The sequence below is a fragment of the Perca flavescens genome, chromosome 8, assembly GCF_004354835.1.
Source record: "Perca flavescens isolate YP-PL-M2 chromosome 8, PFLA_1.0, whole genome shotgun sequence".
Taxonomy (NCBI): Eukaryota; Metazoa; Chordata; class Actinopteri; order Perciformes; family Percidae; genus Perca; species Perca flavescens.
Window position 1 is genome coordinate 28122089 of NC_041338.1, and position 18427 is coordinate 28140515.

The 18427-nt window shown below is 38.7% G+C and overlaps 1 protein-coding gene across 1 annotated transcript; it reads right to left on the reverse strand.

The window, feature by feature from the left end:
- Positions 1–1726: 1726 nt before the first annotated feature.
- On the reverse strand, positions 1727–18036 carry cat (catalase). The gene is made up of 13 exons (XM_028584855.1): positions 17837–18036; positions 16392–16563; positions 14889–14999; positions 13615–13745; positions 13216–13320; positions 12875–13000; positions 12565–12756; positions 11893–12045; positions 9839–9977; positions 8790–8920; positions 4539–4646; positions 3127–3210; positions 1727–2128 (listed from the first exon to the last, which is right to left on the reverse strand). Exons 1-13 carry the CDS (start codon positions 17900–17902, stop codon positions 1952–1954), a joined length of 1695 nt encoding a protein of 564 aa, XP_028440656.1. The 5' UTR covers positions 17903–18036; the 3' UTR covers positions 1727–1951.
- Between the last annotated feature and the right edge of the window lie 391 nt (positions 18037–18427).

The window sequence follows — 18427 nt, forward strand, 5'->3', positions numbered from 1 at the left end:
ACAACTCAACTGTCAACGTAGGCGTTGATTTCCTTCTGAGGTTTTTTGGAGGGTCGGCACATGCATGTTTTGTTCTTTTTTTTAATAAAAAGCCAATGAGGTAAATGCAAACACACTTGTTGGCTGTTGTTATGACAAAGAACATACAGTACATGACTTTTGAGTCCTTAAAAAAAATGCCCTAAAGAGTTTGCACATTCAATTAAAATTGACATTTCCCTCAACTGTCAGCTTTAAAAGAATTCACCATTGTCAAACAATTAAAATATTTAATTGCATTAATGTCATAGTTAACTCGCAATTAATCACACATTTTTATCTATTTTGCAGCAGCACCGTTACTCCGTGTGGAGCATAGCGCCACCCAGGACGATTGTGATTAGTTTAATGAAATGCCAATAAACCAGAGCACGTTTTTCTCCCATCCCGGAATGCTGTGTGGACTCACCAGACCCTCCTCTGTAGCACTTTGGAGGAAGGTCTGGCAATGTGAGACTAGAGTGAAGCTAGCTCAGAGGATTAAAAGGAGACCATGCACGCCGTCCACATTGCCCCGACCACAAGAAGCATGAAACCCATTTTAGTCGGACTTCTGTTTTGTCCGGATTTTCTTGTTTAGTTCGGAGTTTTGCATTTTAATGTATCAAAGATTCTAAAACACAAATGAGCTAAAATCAGTGTGAAAATCAAGACCAAAAGCAGAAAATTACAAGATTTTTGGGCAGTTATTAATTTTAATACCATTTCACTTTAATTGTTAATGTAAATTTACATCTTTAACCATGAGGTTACTGATGAGCAGTCTACAGGTGAAAACTACAACCTTGAACTGAGAGCAATTCATAACGGATTCTTGCAGTTTAAAGGTTTGACTAATCTGTATTTGGTAGTTTTAGTAAACAAAAAGGCACTGTTTTAGGTATAGCGAAAAATTATTTCTCATCTCCAAACTTGTTCTTCATGAATCATCATCTGACAATATGTACAGACGCCCACATGAAACAACTACAGCAATGATAAGACTGACAGTGTGTTTCTTATTGCCATTTCTACTCATTTCAAATAAAATATATTTTTTCGTAAATGTCTGAAAACTAATCAAAACTGATAAATGCATACACAGAGGCTTGCAGAAGTATTCATACCCCTTGAACTTTTCTACATTTTGTCACGTTACAACCACAAATGTAAATGCATTTCATTAGGATTGATAGGCCGACACAAAGCAGCACATAATTGTGAAGTGGAAGGAAAATGATACATGGTTTTCAAATTTTTTTACAAATAAAAAACTGAAAAGTGTGGCGCACTTTGGTCAGGAATTTAAGATAAAAGTAGCGGATTTCAGTCTGTTGAATGACAGTTACACAACGCTGAACAACCACAAAGATACAGGAGAGTGTCAAGAAATATGACAGAGCATATGGACGAGGCTAGATAGTATCACCACAGTACACACACGCGCACAAGTTCTGCCATGGCTCGCCCCCGATTCTTTACTTCCTGTCTCTCTAGCATCCATCTCAGTCTCGCCACAGCCCCGATTGAACACCATGAGCATATGCATAATTCAGTGTGTGACAGAGCAATGGTGTATCTGTGTCTCTACGTAGTGCTAGTAATTAATTTAATGCAATCAAATCTAAATGCAAAATGAGTTTCAAGGCCTTTATGTGGTTAATCTTAAGCACTCAAAATAGGCATGTTTTTGGTATAACCAGATATAAACAGTCAACGGACAAAATCGGTTTTAATTTGTAAAAAACAAACTGGTGATTTTTTCAAAATAGCTGTTCAATCACAATCACAAATTAATCTCACAGAATATCAGAGATCAAGAATCTCTTGAACACAACTAGCTTTGAGGATTTTGAAGAAAATCAACGGTTTGGATCGGCTGTATTAGAAATTAACCCAATTGTGACACTACAAGGTTAGTATTTCAGTCTTGTCACTGACAGTTACTGTAAGTAATTGGAGAGTTAAGTCCAATCATGACACTGGTATTAGCAGTTGGTAATAACGGAAGTACTAAATGCGGAGGCTGCCCCCGGGGTGAAAATAAGGCATCACATCTTGGAGGGCGAGCGATGGCTCCTGGACGGCTGTAAACGTGCAGACTTGTGTCCTGAAAAACACAAAGTTGAAGGAAGAGAAAAAAAAAAATGTGGTATTAGGATACTGAAATCTAGACAGCGTAGTCAACAATTAACTGGTGGCATTATGACATGCTTAAACCAAACAAATTTTAAACTGATCCTCTGAGCAACGTGTCTGGTGTAATGGTACTTTACATACTTACATTATCCTATAGATTTTATTTATTTTGATTAGGACAATGCACATTAATCAACATTTCTGTAAATGCGCCAGTGTTAGCCAGTCGGCTAATTTTCAACTGTAGTCCTAGTTGCATGCATAAATGATTGTAAACTTCTGCCCAGTGATCAAAGTAGTGTCTTATGTATTTCAAATGGCTCCATTTAAAAAATACACAGTGGCATCACTTAACCTTTGTTTACGCTTGTAAAAGGGTTTTGTTAGTCCATTTGAAAATTAAACACTGAGTAGTACCGACCACATATTTGGAATGTATTACAAATTGGAAAATAATGATGAAACCTGTATTTTGATTTATGTTTGGATCCAATGGATGCAACGACAAACCTCTGTATGTTACGTTTCTAAAGAGTTTACACCCAGGCTTGTGGCTCATTAACCCAGTACTAAAGCATGTTTGAGCTAAATCATAACACATTCACAATGACAATACTAAAATGCTAATGTTTAGCAGTTAATGCATACCATTTTTGTAATCTTAGAATAGCAGGTTAGCACTCCACACAAAATACTGCTGAGGTCGATGGTGAAGACATTAGTTTTGAAGGTGCATCCACCGGGGAACATGACTGTTGGTACCAAATTTGGCGGCAATGCGTCCAACAGTTGTGAGGACATTACACTCAAAATGCAAAATGTCAAAGTCAAGATGGCGTGTTTTTTTTTTATTTTACAACTCTGAATCAAGGTGGTGGATAGATAGACCATAATGGCATCCCTGGAAGATGGCCCATCACTTAAAACTGGACGAGACATTTTATTAAACTGGAATGGGACTGTGTTTACCTTCTGGGCCTCCGCATTGAGATTGTTGAGAAAGCTCTGAACCCGATTTCCATAATCTGGATCGACAGCCTTCAAGTTCTCGACCTGCATGAAGAATCAGACCATGAGACCTTAAAACCCTGAAAACATTTTTTATTTTGCTCCTTACCATAACTAAAGTATTATCTGCCATATTACAGGCATTTTTGATACTTCACATATGTCTGTATCTTTTTGTTCCTCTGGGTTATTTTAGCAGGTCTGAAGGGGGCAGGAATCTATAGAAAAAAAGCTGATGTGAACACTTGTGTGCAACAATCAGGATTTTGCAAAATTTCAATCAGAATTTGATAACAGTTGTCAGGTTAACTGGACTGTGTGGGTGTGATTTGATTGACAGTGACCAGACAAAGCAGATTAACATTTGTGTAAAAGTGTTGTAAAGTTAGTTTTAAACTAAAACAAATTAATATAAAAAGTATATATATCTTTAGGTATTAATTGTAAGCTGATAATTTTATTTTTAGTTATTTACGGTTGTAGAGAAAACTTGCCTGAATTTTATTATAGGTTGACACAGTTTCTAACATGTGGTGGATCCTTTTTTGCAAAGTGAAAAACTGACATGACCACAGTGAAAAATGATGCATAAACTCTTAAGAGAACAGTGGGTTTCAGTTGCGGTGGTTTGTTGATGGTTAGGGTGGGTGAGGGAGGCATAAAAAAAAAAAAAAAAAAAAAAAGAAAACTTAATGTCTGAAGACAAACATCAATGTAAATGTTAGTTATTAGTTTAAACATCTCCAGTATTTCTCTTTATGCTACTATGGTGGACCAAAACAATTAATCTGGTCCAGATTTAGTTGCTATTTATTTGCATTTAGTTCACTTCTTTAAAAAAATTAATATAATTACACACGACACTCAAACTTTACATAATGGTATCAGTTTCCCCTGACTTCTTTAATCCCATTGAAAAACTGACTCATTGACCCGACTAATAACTATACATGTGGAACAAATTACAAATGATTTAAAAAAGGGAAACTTTGACAACTTTTTTTCTTTCTTTCAGCTGTGTGGCACTGCAGAGTAGGCAGTACATGCAGTTGAACGGCTTGTGAGCAGGGGGAGCTCCAGGTGCCAGGAATTTGGCAAACTTTCCCTTTAAGTCGTGCCCCAATGAATTGTGCAACACAAATACATGTGCCTTGTTGTCTTACACAGACATAACCACAGGCTTCCTGAGCACAGACTCACTAGTACATTTGGTTTTCAAAAGGCTACATCCTGTGGTGAAGAATATCTGAACAAATGCAACCGTGCCACCAACCCAACAGAAAACTATCCCTTTAAAAGATGTAAAAGTAAATGTCTACTGAATATTTCACAGATGCAGACTGCGTGGATACTATAAGGTGGTCCGGACTCACCATGCGTTTCTGGATGAAGAGCTGGGCTCCCTTCAGGGCTCCTGCCATGTTCTGGCAAAGTCTCTGACGCTCCTCTTCGTTCAGCACCTGTGTGTAGAAGGTACGCACCTGCAATAAAAACACACAAAAAGTTGACAACCTGGTCAAGGGAATCAAAACATGAGATTCATTTAGGTGAATTGTATACAGAAGTTGTGGTTTAAAAAGATATTATGTAATCGGAGACTATTTTAACAAACCAAAGGGTAAACTGCCAATAAATGAAAAGAAGCAGTAGAAATCTTTACTGCCCCTTTACCAGACAAGTGAATGATACATTTGCTTGTTTACATTACTGTATTTTAATTGCGACAAAGTAATTGATAGATATTTATTTTCAGGGCCAGTTCTAGCCCTTTGGTTGCCCTAGGCGAGATTGAGTTTTGCGCCCCTGCCCCAGTCTCGCATTGCCAGTTCTCCACAGTACTGTGTCAGCGATAGAGTAGCAATGTATGTTCATTTTAGTTTCTAGCTTCCATGTAAGTTAGATGACACCAACATTGGTCTAATCATAACTGGTCTGGCAACCCAAAGGCCAGTGTTTTGTTTCCAGATTTGTGTGCATAGTGACATATGATTGGGGGGGGTCTGTGGGTCCACCCCCTGAAAATTTTGAGCATTAAATACTTCATTTCCTTCATTCTGGTGAATTTTTACCTTTTTCTGAATCAATTTATGCTCGAAATATCTTTATGTAAAGGGAAACACAGTAGAATACAATCCAAATATGAAAACTTAATGGAATATATTGCAGTAAGGCTCTCAGGCATTCTGTATTACTGTCATCCATTTATTCTCCTGTATATTGACTTTTCTAATTATATTTGAGTCAGCACACATGTAGCCTAGGCATCATTTACTCTTCCCTCTTTTGCTTCTTTTGTTGAGGAAGTAACCTCCTTAAATGTGCATATGACAATTATTGAATGATACATTAATTAATTTTAATTAATAAACTCCTGGACTGTAATATTTCAGTGTTCAAAATAGAGGTTGAACGATTCATCGGTTTTGACAATTAATCGGCACCGATAGTTGATTGGTGGAACTATCGTTATCGGCAAAAATCCATACTGATTTTTTCTGGTTGCGTGCGTTGCTGGAGCGGCTGAGAAGCGCGCGCTGTCATTCATTACACAGTACGCGAGAGCTGAGAAGGGTCTGCTGGCATCATGAGGCGAAATAAAAACCATCACTGATACCTCGTGTTGTTTATTTTCGACGTGTTACTGTGCGCTGCACGGAGAGCACATGCTGTGCGGAGAAGGCTGACATCAGAGGCACGTTTAAAGCATCGACAGCAAAAAGGGATGTATACAGTACATTTTGTCATATCATTATAAAGTATGTTTGCTTTCAAGGCTGAGATTACGCTAAACATTAGTAGCAGGCTAACTTACCTCAAGTGGTTAAAAAACTGACAAAAATAAACGCAAGTCCGACCCAAATGGATCGTCCATGATCCCAAACGGCACCTCTGATTTATATTTAGATAATTTAATAACAGTTAAACGCAGAGACTTACTGATTGCTGCAGCTAAAAGCTAACGAATTAGCCGTCACGGGGCTGTCTTTGGTGTCTTTCTAGCCTTTACAGGTGATTTTCTATCCAGCCTGGAACTTGTGCCTTTTTTCGGGGTTGTTGAACATTAAATCCAAACTGCTACATCCAAGATTTATCCACTTGATGTCTTGATGTCCATAATTCATCACATTTTCGGTCATTTCTGCTGCTAACTCCGTGCTACCGACAAGGGAATCTCCCATGATGCCTTTGTTTATGTTTTCAACCAATGGGAAGGCAGGTCCGTCACACATTAAGCCTTATATGGGCATCCAAGCGAGAACAGAAAGTTTAAAGTGGGAAAGATAGATCCCTCCAGGTCAGAGATCGTCTGTTACTGTTCTAAACCGTTCTACAGAGAAGAATGGCGTCACTGTTTTGAGATTTGGCATACATTTGGGCCTTTTTTGAAGAAATGTAAATAGTTTATCCTTTATATGAATTATAATGCTCATTATGTTTATTTTTGCACTGGATGACTCCAAATATGTAGTAGAAGTGTTTTAGACAACACACGTGCTTGTGTAGCATTGCTGTGGGTGTATCAATTCTAAATACTATCGGTCGATTAATCGGTTATCGGCAAATACGGCCCAACCTAGCTATCGGTAAAATCGGTCAACCTCTAGTTCAAAACTTTGTGCACATTCAAACTATATCTCATCTGTGTTCTCTGAGGTTTGGAGGAGTCGTGATATTTTGAGAAAAATAAAGTGATAATACAATTGGCTATTACAAGAATAAAGTCACTATATTTCAGAAAATAATCTACTTGCACCATAATCTGCTGTGCATTACGTGATTACTCTGCTGATACGGTAAATCTCAGACCTCCTGACAGACAGAGCCCCGTTTGAGACGCTGGTCTCTGAATGAGACAGTTTAGGGAAGTGGCTGTAGGCTACGCTGCTCAACATCGGATGTGGAAACACAAAACTACGCAGAAATATGGACACATCTGCGGCAGCATGACCAGAGCAGAGCATAAACCTGAAGCTGCACAGACCACAGAACGCGCGCTGCAGCAGCTCCGTGGTCTGTGCCGCTGCTCGCAGCGAGAGTGAACACTAAGCGACGCACAGATCTGCTTCAGAGCTTCGTGTGTCTAAGTCTGACCCATAGACTGGAAATGTCACGTAATGAAAGGTTGACAAGTAAACTTGTGGCTGAGGGGGCGCCCTAGGACGATCATGTTTAATAAACACGTTTTATTTTGCTTTTCGTTCTAATTCTATTATTAATGGGAAGTAGACCTAAGAGCGACACGACGATTCTGCCTCTTGAGAATATTATATCTGGCTCTTTAGCGGCTAAATGCTCCACTATGTTCACCAGCTTCCTATAACTTTTTCAGTCTGCTTTACTGGGCAGGAAGCATAGTGGTTTTTAACAGAGCTGCCCTGATGTTTGGAATTAGAGGGAACCAAAACAGTAAAGGTGCGGCCCAAAAAAACAAAACAAGCGGACTTTGGTGATAATTATGTAGGTTTGGCACTATGAGGAACACCTCTCACATACAAGTAGTCATGTGATCAAACTGAAAACAGAGACATACCTGCTTTCATATGAAAAAAAAAAAAAGACTTTTTACGCCAACCCTTCTCACAATAAAACATTCATAGCAAGTTAAACAGTCCAGACAATTTTGGATACGACTGGATCATTATGCCAACTTCTTGGTGATTTTCCAGTTCGTAAAACCTTTTAAAAATAAAAAAAGTTTTTTGTTTTAGCTTTATGTTGACTTTTGATAATTCGTTGAAAATTACATAACAGGCTTGGGGATAAAGCACTCATTTCTGTTGAAAATGTGTTTTTAAACATTAATAATATAAAATAAGCACAATCTGAACAACTGAAGGATTTAATTAGTTTGACGGTTTTTGATTAAATCAAAGTGATGGGCCTTCATAGTTTTCCCAAGGTTTTAAATGGTGATCAGGAAAATCACTCATATTTAAAGAGCCACTATTATACTCCTTTTTCAGAGTCATATTTGTACTCTCGGGATCTCCTAGGTTTACAAGTTTTGATATTCAAAAAACATTCGGTTACTCATACTGCCTTTTGCTGTAGTGCCTTCATTTGAAACACTCTTAGCCCGCCTTACCAAAAAGCCCAGTCTACTCGGATTGGTCAGCTGGCCCACTCTGTTGTGAGGGGTCAACCAAATTCAAACAAGCCGCTGGGCGGGCTGTGCTTGCTCAGGCAGCACCTACGGGCAGCACTTATGAAAAAAGTCTGTCTGAGAGAGAGCTCCATTTGGAGTGAAATGTGTTTTTTATACTTTATATATCTATTACACAAACAAAGAACTATACAACACACTAAAAGACGGGAAAAATTCCAAACAAAAACACAACAGTATACATACACACACTGTATATTGTTTGAAAATGGACAAGGCTGTTGTTAACAATTTAATGATTTAGTATTTTAATTTATAGGAAGGCTGTTCAAGTAAGTCAGCAACAAAGTAAACAAGAAGGAATAATGCGTACTGGCCCTTTTGGTGAACTTAATAATCTGGCACAACAGAGTACAGTTGTGAAGTGTGTGAATGAATATATGTATTACAGAAATCCAAAACACTTAAGTGTTTTGTGGGCATACAAAAAACGGGCATACAAAAGTGTGACGCTTTTTACCTGTGTGACATTATCGTCATCTGCACTGTTGTAGCGTGCCACATCTGGAGACACGTTGAACTTGGACTCCACAAACTGAGGCTGTGTCTCTGGGGCACTGAAGCTGTTGGGATAGTAGTTTGGAGCTCCCCCTAGAGGCCGGACAGACCAAACACTGGTGAGTCAGGTAGGAAGAAAAAAATGCTGTTGAGGTTTGAATTATTCAAAGACTGAACTAACTGGAATAAAAAAAGAAAAGCGTCACTTATAGTGAGTATAGGGAGTTAATCTGATCAGCAAATAGACAACATGATGCTAAAACGCTATGGCTTTAAATATGGCATGCTGTGAATGTTGTATAGTATGTAAGTTATGACAGTTTTTCAGCTGTTCGTTATAGTGTAGAGGACTGTGGTTAGTCTCTGTATAGTCATTAGGAAAGGACCAATGGCTAATAGCCATTGAAGAATTTTTCTTAACAGAAAAATGCACATATCTAGAGACTACAAGAAGCATAACTGCAAGAAAAATGGTAAAAATGGACAGGATACAAGACTGAAAATGGTGACACCAGAACAGAGCAGCAAATAAATAAAATATGACTGTATAAATGATGGTTAAAACATGCGATTGAATTTTTACAAACTGTGTCTGTTTTAATTTTGTTTAGTTTATAGCTTAGAGAGAAATAAATAATTTTCACACCTGCGTGTCAGTAATAGGGGAGGCTTTCTGAATTACTGAACCACTATGAAGCAATTGTGCTGAATATGGTATTAAGATACAATACAACTTTATTGTCAGCCAAAGGCTGAAATTCTTTGTACATCCCTGGGTAGCTCGTTTAAAAATGAGGACGTACACATACATCCAAATTGTGTCAAGGCATTTGATACAGTCCAAATGGAGACATCTGTTGGGCAACCCCTGGTATTGCATTTGGTGGTGGAGGTGTGCTTTGTATGCACCGTGGTGACCCAACTCTGCACAGTTAAGAGTCTCTGTCCTTGATATTGTATGCACAAACAAACACAGGCACAAAAACAGACACAGACTGGACTATGACTAACCTTGATTGTCATACATGCACATCGGACCATCACGCTGGTAGTTGCTCACACGGGCTCTATAGGGGCAGTTGACGGGGATCTGCAGGTAGTTGGCTCCAAGCCGGTGTCTGTGTGTGTCTGGGTAGGAGAAGAGACGACCCTAGACAGAGACATGGCAGATACACGAGACAGAGCATTGTTACACTGTAGGCCTCTCTACTGCCAAAGAAAGAGTTGACACTAAGCAAGTTTTGAGCAGTTTATTCTAGTGCTGTCAAACAATTAAAATATTTAATTGTGATTAACCACATTAATGTCCTAGTTAAAGAATAACTCTCGCTAAAATGCATCCTAGGGTATTTTTGTGAATGTAGGTGAGTCGAACTTTAGTTTAAAAGCATATTTAGGACCGAATCGCCACTTTTAAGATTCACTTTATTCTCATTTTTGGGTCAAATGGCCTTTTGAATGGGAGTGCTAGTGGCACTTTTATGCTAGTCTCAAAATAGCTATTTTCGAAATACTAAGAAGGCTCGATAAAACATGAAACTATGCTCGAAGTATCACCAGGGGCTCTACACATGAACGAAAGCATTGACAACATTCTTTGTTTACACAGATTTACAAAAAGAACTCACCGCAGCGGTTGTTGTTTCTGGCTGCAGCCATTTTGTCAGTCAAAAACAATCGATTTGCGAATGCAACGTAACAGGGAGGAGAGTAAAGACGGAAATCTCCTAAAACTTAGTTCCATATAAATGCACGGATAAGTCGTTGTTTTGTCGTTACTGAAAAACAATATTGACCTTGTAGTTGAAAAAGGAGCCTCGTATGGAGTCCACTCATTCGCATTCGGATATCGACTTGTTTTGACTGCCGAGGTGGTAGTGGCGGGAAACAACAACAGCTGCGGTGAGTTGCTCAAAAACTTTTTTAGTAAATCTGTGTACACAAAGAATGTTGTCAATGCTTTCGTTTATGTGTAGAGCCCCTGGTGATACTTCGAGCATAGTTTCATGTTGTGTCGAGCCTTCTTAGTATTTCAAAAATAGCTATTTTGAGACTAGCATGAGAGTCCCCCTAGCTCTCCCATTCATAAGGCCATTTGACCCAAAAACGAGAATACGGTGAATCTTAAAAGTGGCGATTCGGTCCTAAATATGCTTTTAAACTAAAGTTTGACTCACGTACATTCACAAAAATACTCTAGGATGCATTTTGGCGAGAGTTACGCTTTAACTCAAAATTAATCGCACATTTTTATCTATTCTAAAATGTCCCTTGATTTCTTTTTGTCCCATTATTTTTTCTCATTTTAATGCTCTTATCAACATGGAAAAGTGGATCGGCTTGCTTTATGCTTTTGTCGCCTAGCTTTGACAAGGGGGCGGAGAATTCGCATCAGCCGTGTGCTTGGCCATCAAGTGGTATTTCAGACTGGACGTGCTGTGATGATAGTTCAGTTCACAACGACAAAACACACAGATCACTTTGGTCTTGTCAATGGAACCATTTGGCAACTTTTTAAAAGTAAACTTACCATTCAGAATCTTATTGGCATCCATTTCGGCGTCTCACGCTCGCCATCCACTCAAAACGTAACGTTAGCCTACTACTCTTTGGCTGGCTTGCAAGCCCAAATAAGCATGCCTGTTGTTTCCGGTCTAGCTAGATCCGGTGTGGTGTTGTAGTTTTCTAACGTTACTAGTTGTTGCAACAGCATGTGAAAACTACAAAGTTTGCTAGGCCAAAAAGAACGTTAATGTTGCGTGAAAAAGATTTACGCCGTTAAGCACTAGTTTATTCAGCATTTAGTCCAGCTTCAGTTCTGCTATGAGGGAGTAAAAACATAAAAATGTGGGTATCACCAAATAAATAAATAAAAGTACAAACAAAGTAATCGAGGAAACATCTGGTGATGCTCCCCTGGGAAATTTTGAGCGTCAAAAACTTAAATTTCCTGCATTCACTGGCGATGTTCCTTTTCATTCACATTTTAATAATGTATTTACTTTTTTTTCTCCAATTCAGTTGGATTGAAAAACACGTAAAAAGAAAACGTGTTTTTGTGTTACCTGCAGCATCTTGTCGGGACTTGGCTCGATGCCTGGTGGCATGTTGCTGGGGTCAAAGGCCAGCTGCTCCACCTCTGCAAAGTAGTTGACTGGGTTCCTGTTGAGTACCATTTTGCCCACAGGGATCAAAGGGTATTCTTTATGTGACCAAACCTGAAAGGAAAAAACTCCATTAGCTGAAAAATACTGTACACTACTACTGGATGGGCACAACAACACACCCAGGGTAGTATTTGACATGTACACAAGGCTTTTCGTAACATCATCTCATTTCATATTTCTATTTTTCTATTCAAAACTACACATCTGATTTTGGCCACTAAAATATGTGTGTAAATACTTACTGCTTTCATTAATTGAACAGTTAAAATCATAATCATACAAAAACGAGCTTGCCAGGATCACATACTCCTAATGCACATTTTACATCTGCTACAGGATGTGCAATTAATCAATTAACAGCTATTCTATGAATTCATAAACTACGGAGCTAAACCATACTACACTGAATGCCTGTATGTGGTTGCTGCTTTAATTTTTTTTATTTTTAATTAATAGTTTTCTTTACTAGGTTGCTGCAATAGGAATTAAACATTTCTCCAAATTGGAATTAATTTGTAGGGCTTCTCAAACTTAGTCAACCTTATGACCCAGTTTGTTCTGCTGTGGTACCTTGGTAAGGTCGAAGGGATTGAACTGGGACTTCTCAGCATTCTCATAGGTCATGACCTGGATATAGAAGGTCCAGGATGGGTAGTTGCCATTGGCAATGGCGTTGAACAGCTCTCCGATGGCATAATCTGGGTTGGTGGCGGCCAGGCGCTCTGCCTCCTCTACGGACAGATTCTTTATTCCTTGATCAGTCTATAAAAAAAACAAAAAAAAAAACACGATGTATGACATACTGTAACTAAGCAATGCCAAAATCCTAGGAGGTGGCTCTATAAAAGATAAATGGAGATAAATCTGGTCTTAAACAGACCTTGTAGTGGAACTTGCAGTAGAAACGTTCACCATCAGCATTGACCAGTTTGAAGGTGTGCGAGCCGTAGCCATTCATGTGACGGAAACCATCGGGCAAACCTCGATCGCTGAACAAGAAAGACACCTGCACAGGACATACGGGACAGAAGACACAAGAGAATGATGCGTCCTGCAAAGTTTTCTGTGCCAACTACTTTTGCAAACTATCAACCAGTTACTACAGGTATAAATACAATGAGGCAAACAATGGCTACAATAAGCTATCAACCAAGTAATATTCCTGTTTGAAATCTTCCTCTGTACACTCGACTAGAATCTGCCTTTAACAACGGCAGCTACCTGATGCAGACTCTCAGGCCTCAGGCTCCAGAAGTCCCACACCATGTCGGGGTCTTTCATGTGGGTTTGGGGATTGCGCTTCTGGGAGTGGATGAAGGACGGGAACTGCATAGGGTAAAGGCAAATCGATGTTTTACACTTGATAAATGTTGTGCAACTAAGAAATTGGTATCTGATCATCTTTGTGTTGCAGTATGATTTACAGGTGTGTTTGTTTTTGGAATACATTAAATATGTTCAAAAAAAAAAAAAAAAAAAAAAAAAAAAAAAGGATCTCCTTTTAAAATATCTTCCTATATTTATTGGTTTGTGAGAAAACTTCAGACTGTTGTGGCCCTCCACTCATAAAAACGAATGCAAAGCTAATTCTGGCTAATACACTACCCTACACCCACTCACCAGCAGGGCGTCCCTGATGAAGAAAATAGGGGTGTTGTTGCCCGTCAGGTCCCAGTTGCCCTCCTCAGAGTAAAACTTGACCGCAAAGCCTCTGGGGTCTCGCACTGTGTCTGCTGATCCTGATTCGCCAGCTGAAATAAAAAAGCAAATATGAGATAACATTTGTTCATAAATTAGTAAAATAATTATTATTTTAAGAAGAAGTGCATTTTGTGGAAAGAGCTTCTCAAATGTAAGGATCTGCTGCTTTTCCTTGTGCTACTGTACATGAAAACAAAATGAATATGTAACTATAACTGACTGTTGCTGAGATAAAACAAGACATTTGAAGACATCAACTTGGACTCTAGGACATTCAAAAGGACATGTCCCACTGTTTTCTGATGTTTTATAGATCAGACAATTATTCCAGACAATAATCAGAGCAATCAATAATGAAAATAATTGTTAGTCACAACTCTGAAGTAAATTTTGAGGGCTCATTCGTCAGATCATCTAAAGCAAACCGTTCCAAGTCTGACTTAGAGGAGAGGGGGGGGAATAAAATGAGTGCAATTTTCCAAAACACCCTCGCACGTGTAGCTGTAAGTGTGAGAGGCACCATGCACCTTCTGATGCCACTCATTATACTGTAATCTTATTAAACATTGGAGCCAATGAGTGTGCCAAACTAAAATACTCAGGGCACAACCCACCTGTTGAAGAGAGATAACCAGTGTGGTGCCAGTTTTAAACAAACAACCACTAAAGTGGTAGTCTATACTTAAACTACAAGTGTGCTTATGATATATAAACAGTTAATGACTATTCTTACTCATTTGAACATTTTTTCAAAAGTTTGGGGTTCTAAGTGACCACAAACTTTTGACTGATAGTGTATATAAAATTTAGAACTGATACAAAGCATAACAGAAAGCATTTTCCAACCCTCTTATTTTAAAAGGGAAAAATATGATATAGGTTTGAAACAAATAGTCAAATTAATAATAAAAATGTTATAAACAAAAAACACTATAAAATAACACAATTTATTGTCTCATTATACATTTAGGGACTTGTGTTAATCATCTGTTAATTTGTGTTTCTATGAGCTTATTCTTTTGTTGTTGCAGCATGACAATGTATGAGGACATACAAAATGGATGTTTTTGTACCGGTCCTTAAAAAAAAGAAATAGCAGGGGAAAATCTGTAAACAGAAATAGCAGGGGAAAATCTGTAAACAATCATAAGGCTTGACTCAAACATAAAACAGTTTTTCTTAGTTATTCTTACCCACAGTAGAGAAGCGCACAGCGATAGGTGTAGTCTTGCCGACATGCTCAAACACCTTAGCCTTGCAGAAGCGAGTAATGTCATGAGTCACCTCAAAGTAGCCAAACGCTCCTGCATCATGGAGGGAAAATAATGTCATTGTTGGTTCACATATTAATATCAGCTGAAACATATTTGTAGTTGACTGCTCAGAGACTAGCTGTGTGTTAGGTCACCATGCACTGGAAAGAAAAGCAGCTCACTCTGGAGAATGCCAACAAACATGATTTGCTCAATATCTGCCCAAAGTCTTTGGCCTTGATCTGAAAAGCTTGCAAAGATTAGCATTTGTCTGGAGCTAATAAACAAACAAAAATGCCCCTCATTTACCTTTTGCCTACTTTTATCAGTTAGTTCTGTTGACTTTGGCAGGATAATGTAGCTAGATTTGCAAAAGTGGGGTTTCTCAAAAACTGTTCAGTCTGACAAGTCCTGGTCTTTAATTTGTGTCATTGAATTTATGGATAACTAATACAGAGCCCGTTGAAAATGCGCCTGTTTGGAATGGTCGATTGCTTGGCCTGTGGTATTGCTGCTTGTAGAATTTTTCAAAACCAAATTGTAACCCAAAATTACTTACATAAGGACCCCAAACCACTTAACATGCAACTCTACTGTAAGCCTACAACTGAATTACAGTGTAGGCTACATCTACATCAGAAGAAGACATTGTACTACTGTATTTACCTGACAGAGAACGAGGCGGATTCAGAATGTAATCACAAAATATCACAATGACAATGTGGAGTAATCAGACATTAGCCTCATGGACGCGTTCATCAACCACCAGAAGCAGGATGAATGGATGGATGGATAGATAGATAGATAGATAGATAGATAGATAGATAGATAGATAGATAGATAGATAGATAGATAGAGAGATAGATAGAGAGAGAGAGAGATAGAGAGAGAGAGAGAGACATGGTGTCTTGTGTCGTATGATCGTTAACTAATTTAACACTTCAGCAGGGGTGTTAATTTCCATACAGGTTTAGTGGGTTGACGATTAATGGTGAAGTATAGATTTGATTTCAGGGGGTATTTTGGCGATGGTAATGTTATTAGTGTTCTAAGTTAGCAGTAGACTTAATTAACCCGACCCGGGTGAGTCTGGATAGCAATAGCAGGAAAAGAATTTACAGGACATCTCCTCATCAGTATACAGTACAAAGGTTGCATTACGTCCCAGAAACAGTTTAACATCACAAGCAAGCAACTAGAACTGGGCATCAAACCTGGATACTTTTTTGATAGCATTACACAACTTTGACCCTGTTTGACCAGCCACATTATTATATACAGTAGCATATCCTGGTGAAGTTCATAAAGGAGGAGGTAAAACAAGCTACAACATTCTTTTTGAAATAAGAAACAATTAGGACACAAACTTCGCCCTAAATGTGTAAAGCCAGCCTGATATAGCCCACACACAGGGGGCACAAACGAGACTGATCCAAGACTCACCTGCCCCTTTGGCATGCACCACTCTCTCTGGGATTCGTTCCCGGTCAAAGTGGGCCATCTCATCTGTGAAGACCACATCTTGGACAAGCAGGGGGCCCCTCGGTCCTGCTGTCTGCAGGTTCAGCTTGTCTCCAACTGGATGGCCAGCCCCTGTGGTCAGTGTGTCTGGCCGCTGTTGCACACAGAATGCATTCATATAAAAAATAAATAAAAAAAACCACATTACCTTAAGATAAGACAGACTTTATTGATCCCACACTGGGGAAATTTACTCATAAACAAGGCCAATTACAAAGAGCGTGTATTACAATGTAAATTTGAAATCCTGTTGCAAACAAATTATACTATATGTTTAGAAAGACTGCTACTGACAATTATTTTATTGTAAATAAATAATTTGATTTTTTATTGATTGTTGACAGAAGGTCAGGCAGCCATCATTAGAAGACATCTTCAAATATATTGTTTTGTTGTAAACAAAACCCAAAAGATATTAAATTCAAAATACAAAAGAAGCAATTTAGGAAGCTAGAACTAGCTAATATGCACAATTTCAGCTTCATTTAAAAATATTTGTTTCCATCTATAATGTTTAGAATTACTTCCTATCGTGTTGGGACAATTAGTTTCCATAACAGAGGAGTCGGCTGGCAGAAAACTTGTTAACTTGGAAGCAAGCAATGATGCACATTTCTGCAACTGGCATGCCACGGATGCTTGCAGTGATGCACCAGAAATGGATCTGGTTATATTTACACAGCTGTAATTTATTTGATTTTTAAAAAAGGAGCACTCTGATTAGCCTGAGTATTATCACAACATTCAGTCTGCCCAGGAAACTTCCACAGCTGCACACCTGCTCACCAGCATAAATTATAAAAATACTGAGACAAATGCAAAATACAAACTAGCTTAACGTGAATGGGCTGGAGGAAGGTGGACTACAATAAGGGTTATTTAAGGTTAAAGTAACGTTATTTATTTAGCTACTCGGATATGCTCTGGTTATATAACCCACAGGGGTGAAGTTCAACCGCAAACATGCCTCTGCACAATGACCCAGTTACTTCATATCTAGCTAAGGACATGACAGCTGTTTGCGTGTTTATTCTGTGACTGAAAAGGTCTGAGAAACGGTTAACGTTATTCGATTTCTTTTAGACATGGGGCTAACGTTGGCAAACGACTGTTGGCAGGTTTGCTAATGAACGATTTACAATAACAACGATTATAAAATGACCCAAAAACAAACGGTTAACATACTAAACACCTTGGAAATGTTTGCAAAGTCAGGCTTCGGAGCTCCTCCGAAAAGCTAGCTAGCTTTAGGTTTTGTTAACGTTAGCTGGTTAACCCTAAACGACCTCTCACCCATTTTATCCCAAGTCAGGCTGCAGCAAAAACACTCGATCAAGTGCTGGGTAACGTTTACGTTATATACAGACCTGAAAACCTCTGTTCTGCTTCCACGTCTTCATTTGATCGGTAGCTTTATCTCTATCGTCAGCCATCTCGACGTTTAGACCACACACTGTTCGGTAGATGTTGTGGAACAAAACGTGATCTATTTATCCCGACGTCTGAAAGATTCTTCCTGGACTTTGCTCGATGTGGCTCCTCCCCATCTTGCGCCTTTCTGATTGGCTGAAAGCAGGAAACTGACCCACTTTTGAAACAAGAGGAGAAAGCACCAAACCAGAGGGTGTCTATTGTCTTTTAATAATACAGTATGTTATCCTTTGGTGCAGTTTTCACAACAGAGTTTCGATGTGCAAAAGTCTTGAAAGGGACTCCCTTCAAGATCAGTTAATAAATCAGGACCCACCTTAAGGCCTTTGTCTTATCACTTGATATTGTGCTTTAGCAATGGTGGAATGTAACTAAGTAGGCTACATTTACTCAAGTACTGTGCCTGTGTACAATTTTAAGGTAAGTGTACTTTAATTGAGTATCATTATTTTATGCTTCTTTTATTCCACTACATTTCGAAAGGAAATGATAGCGCATAGTTACTTTGCAGATTTAGATTATTAACA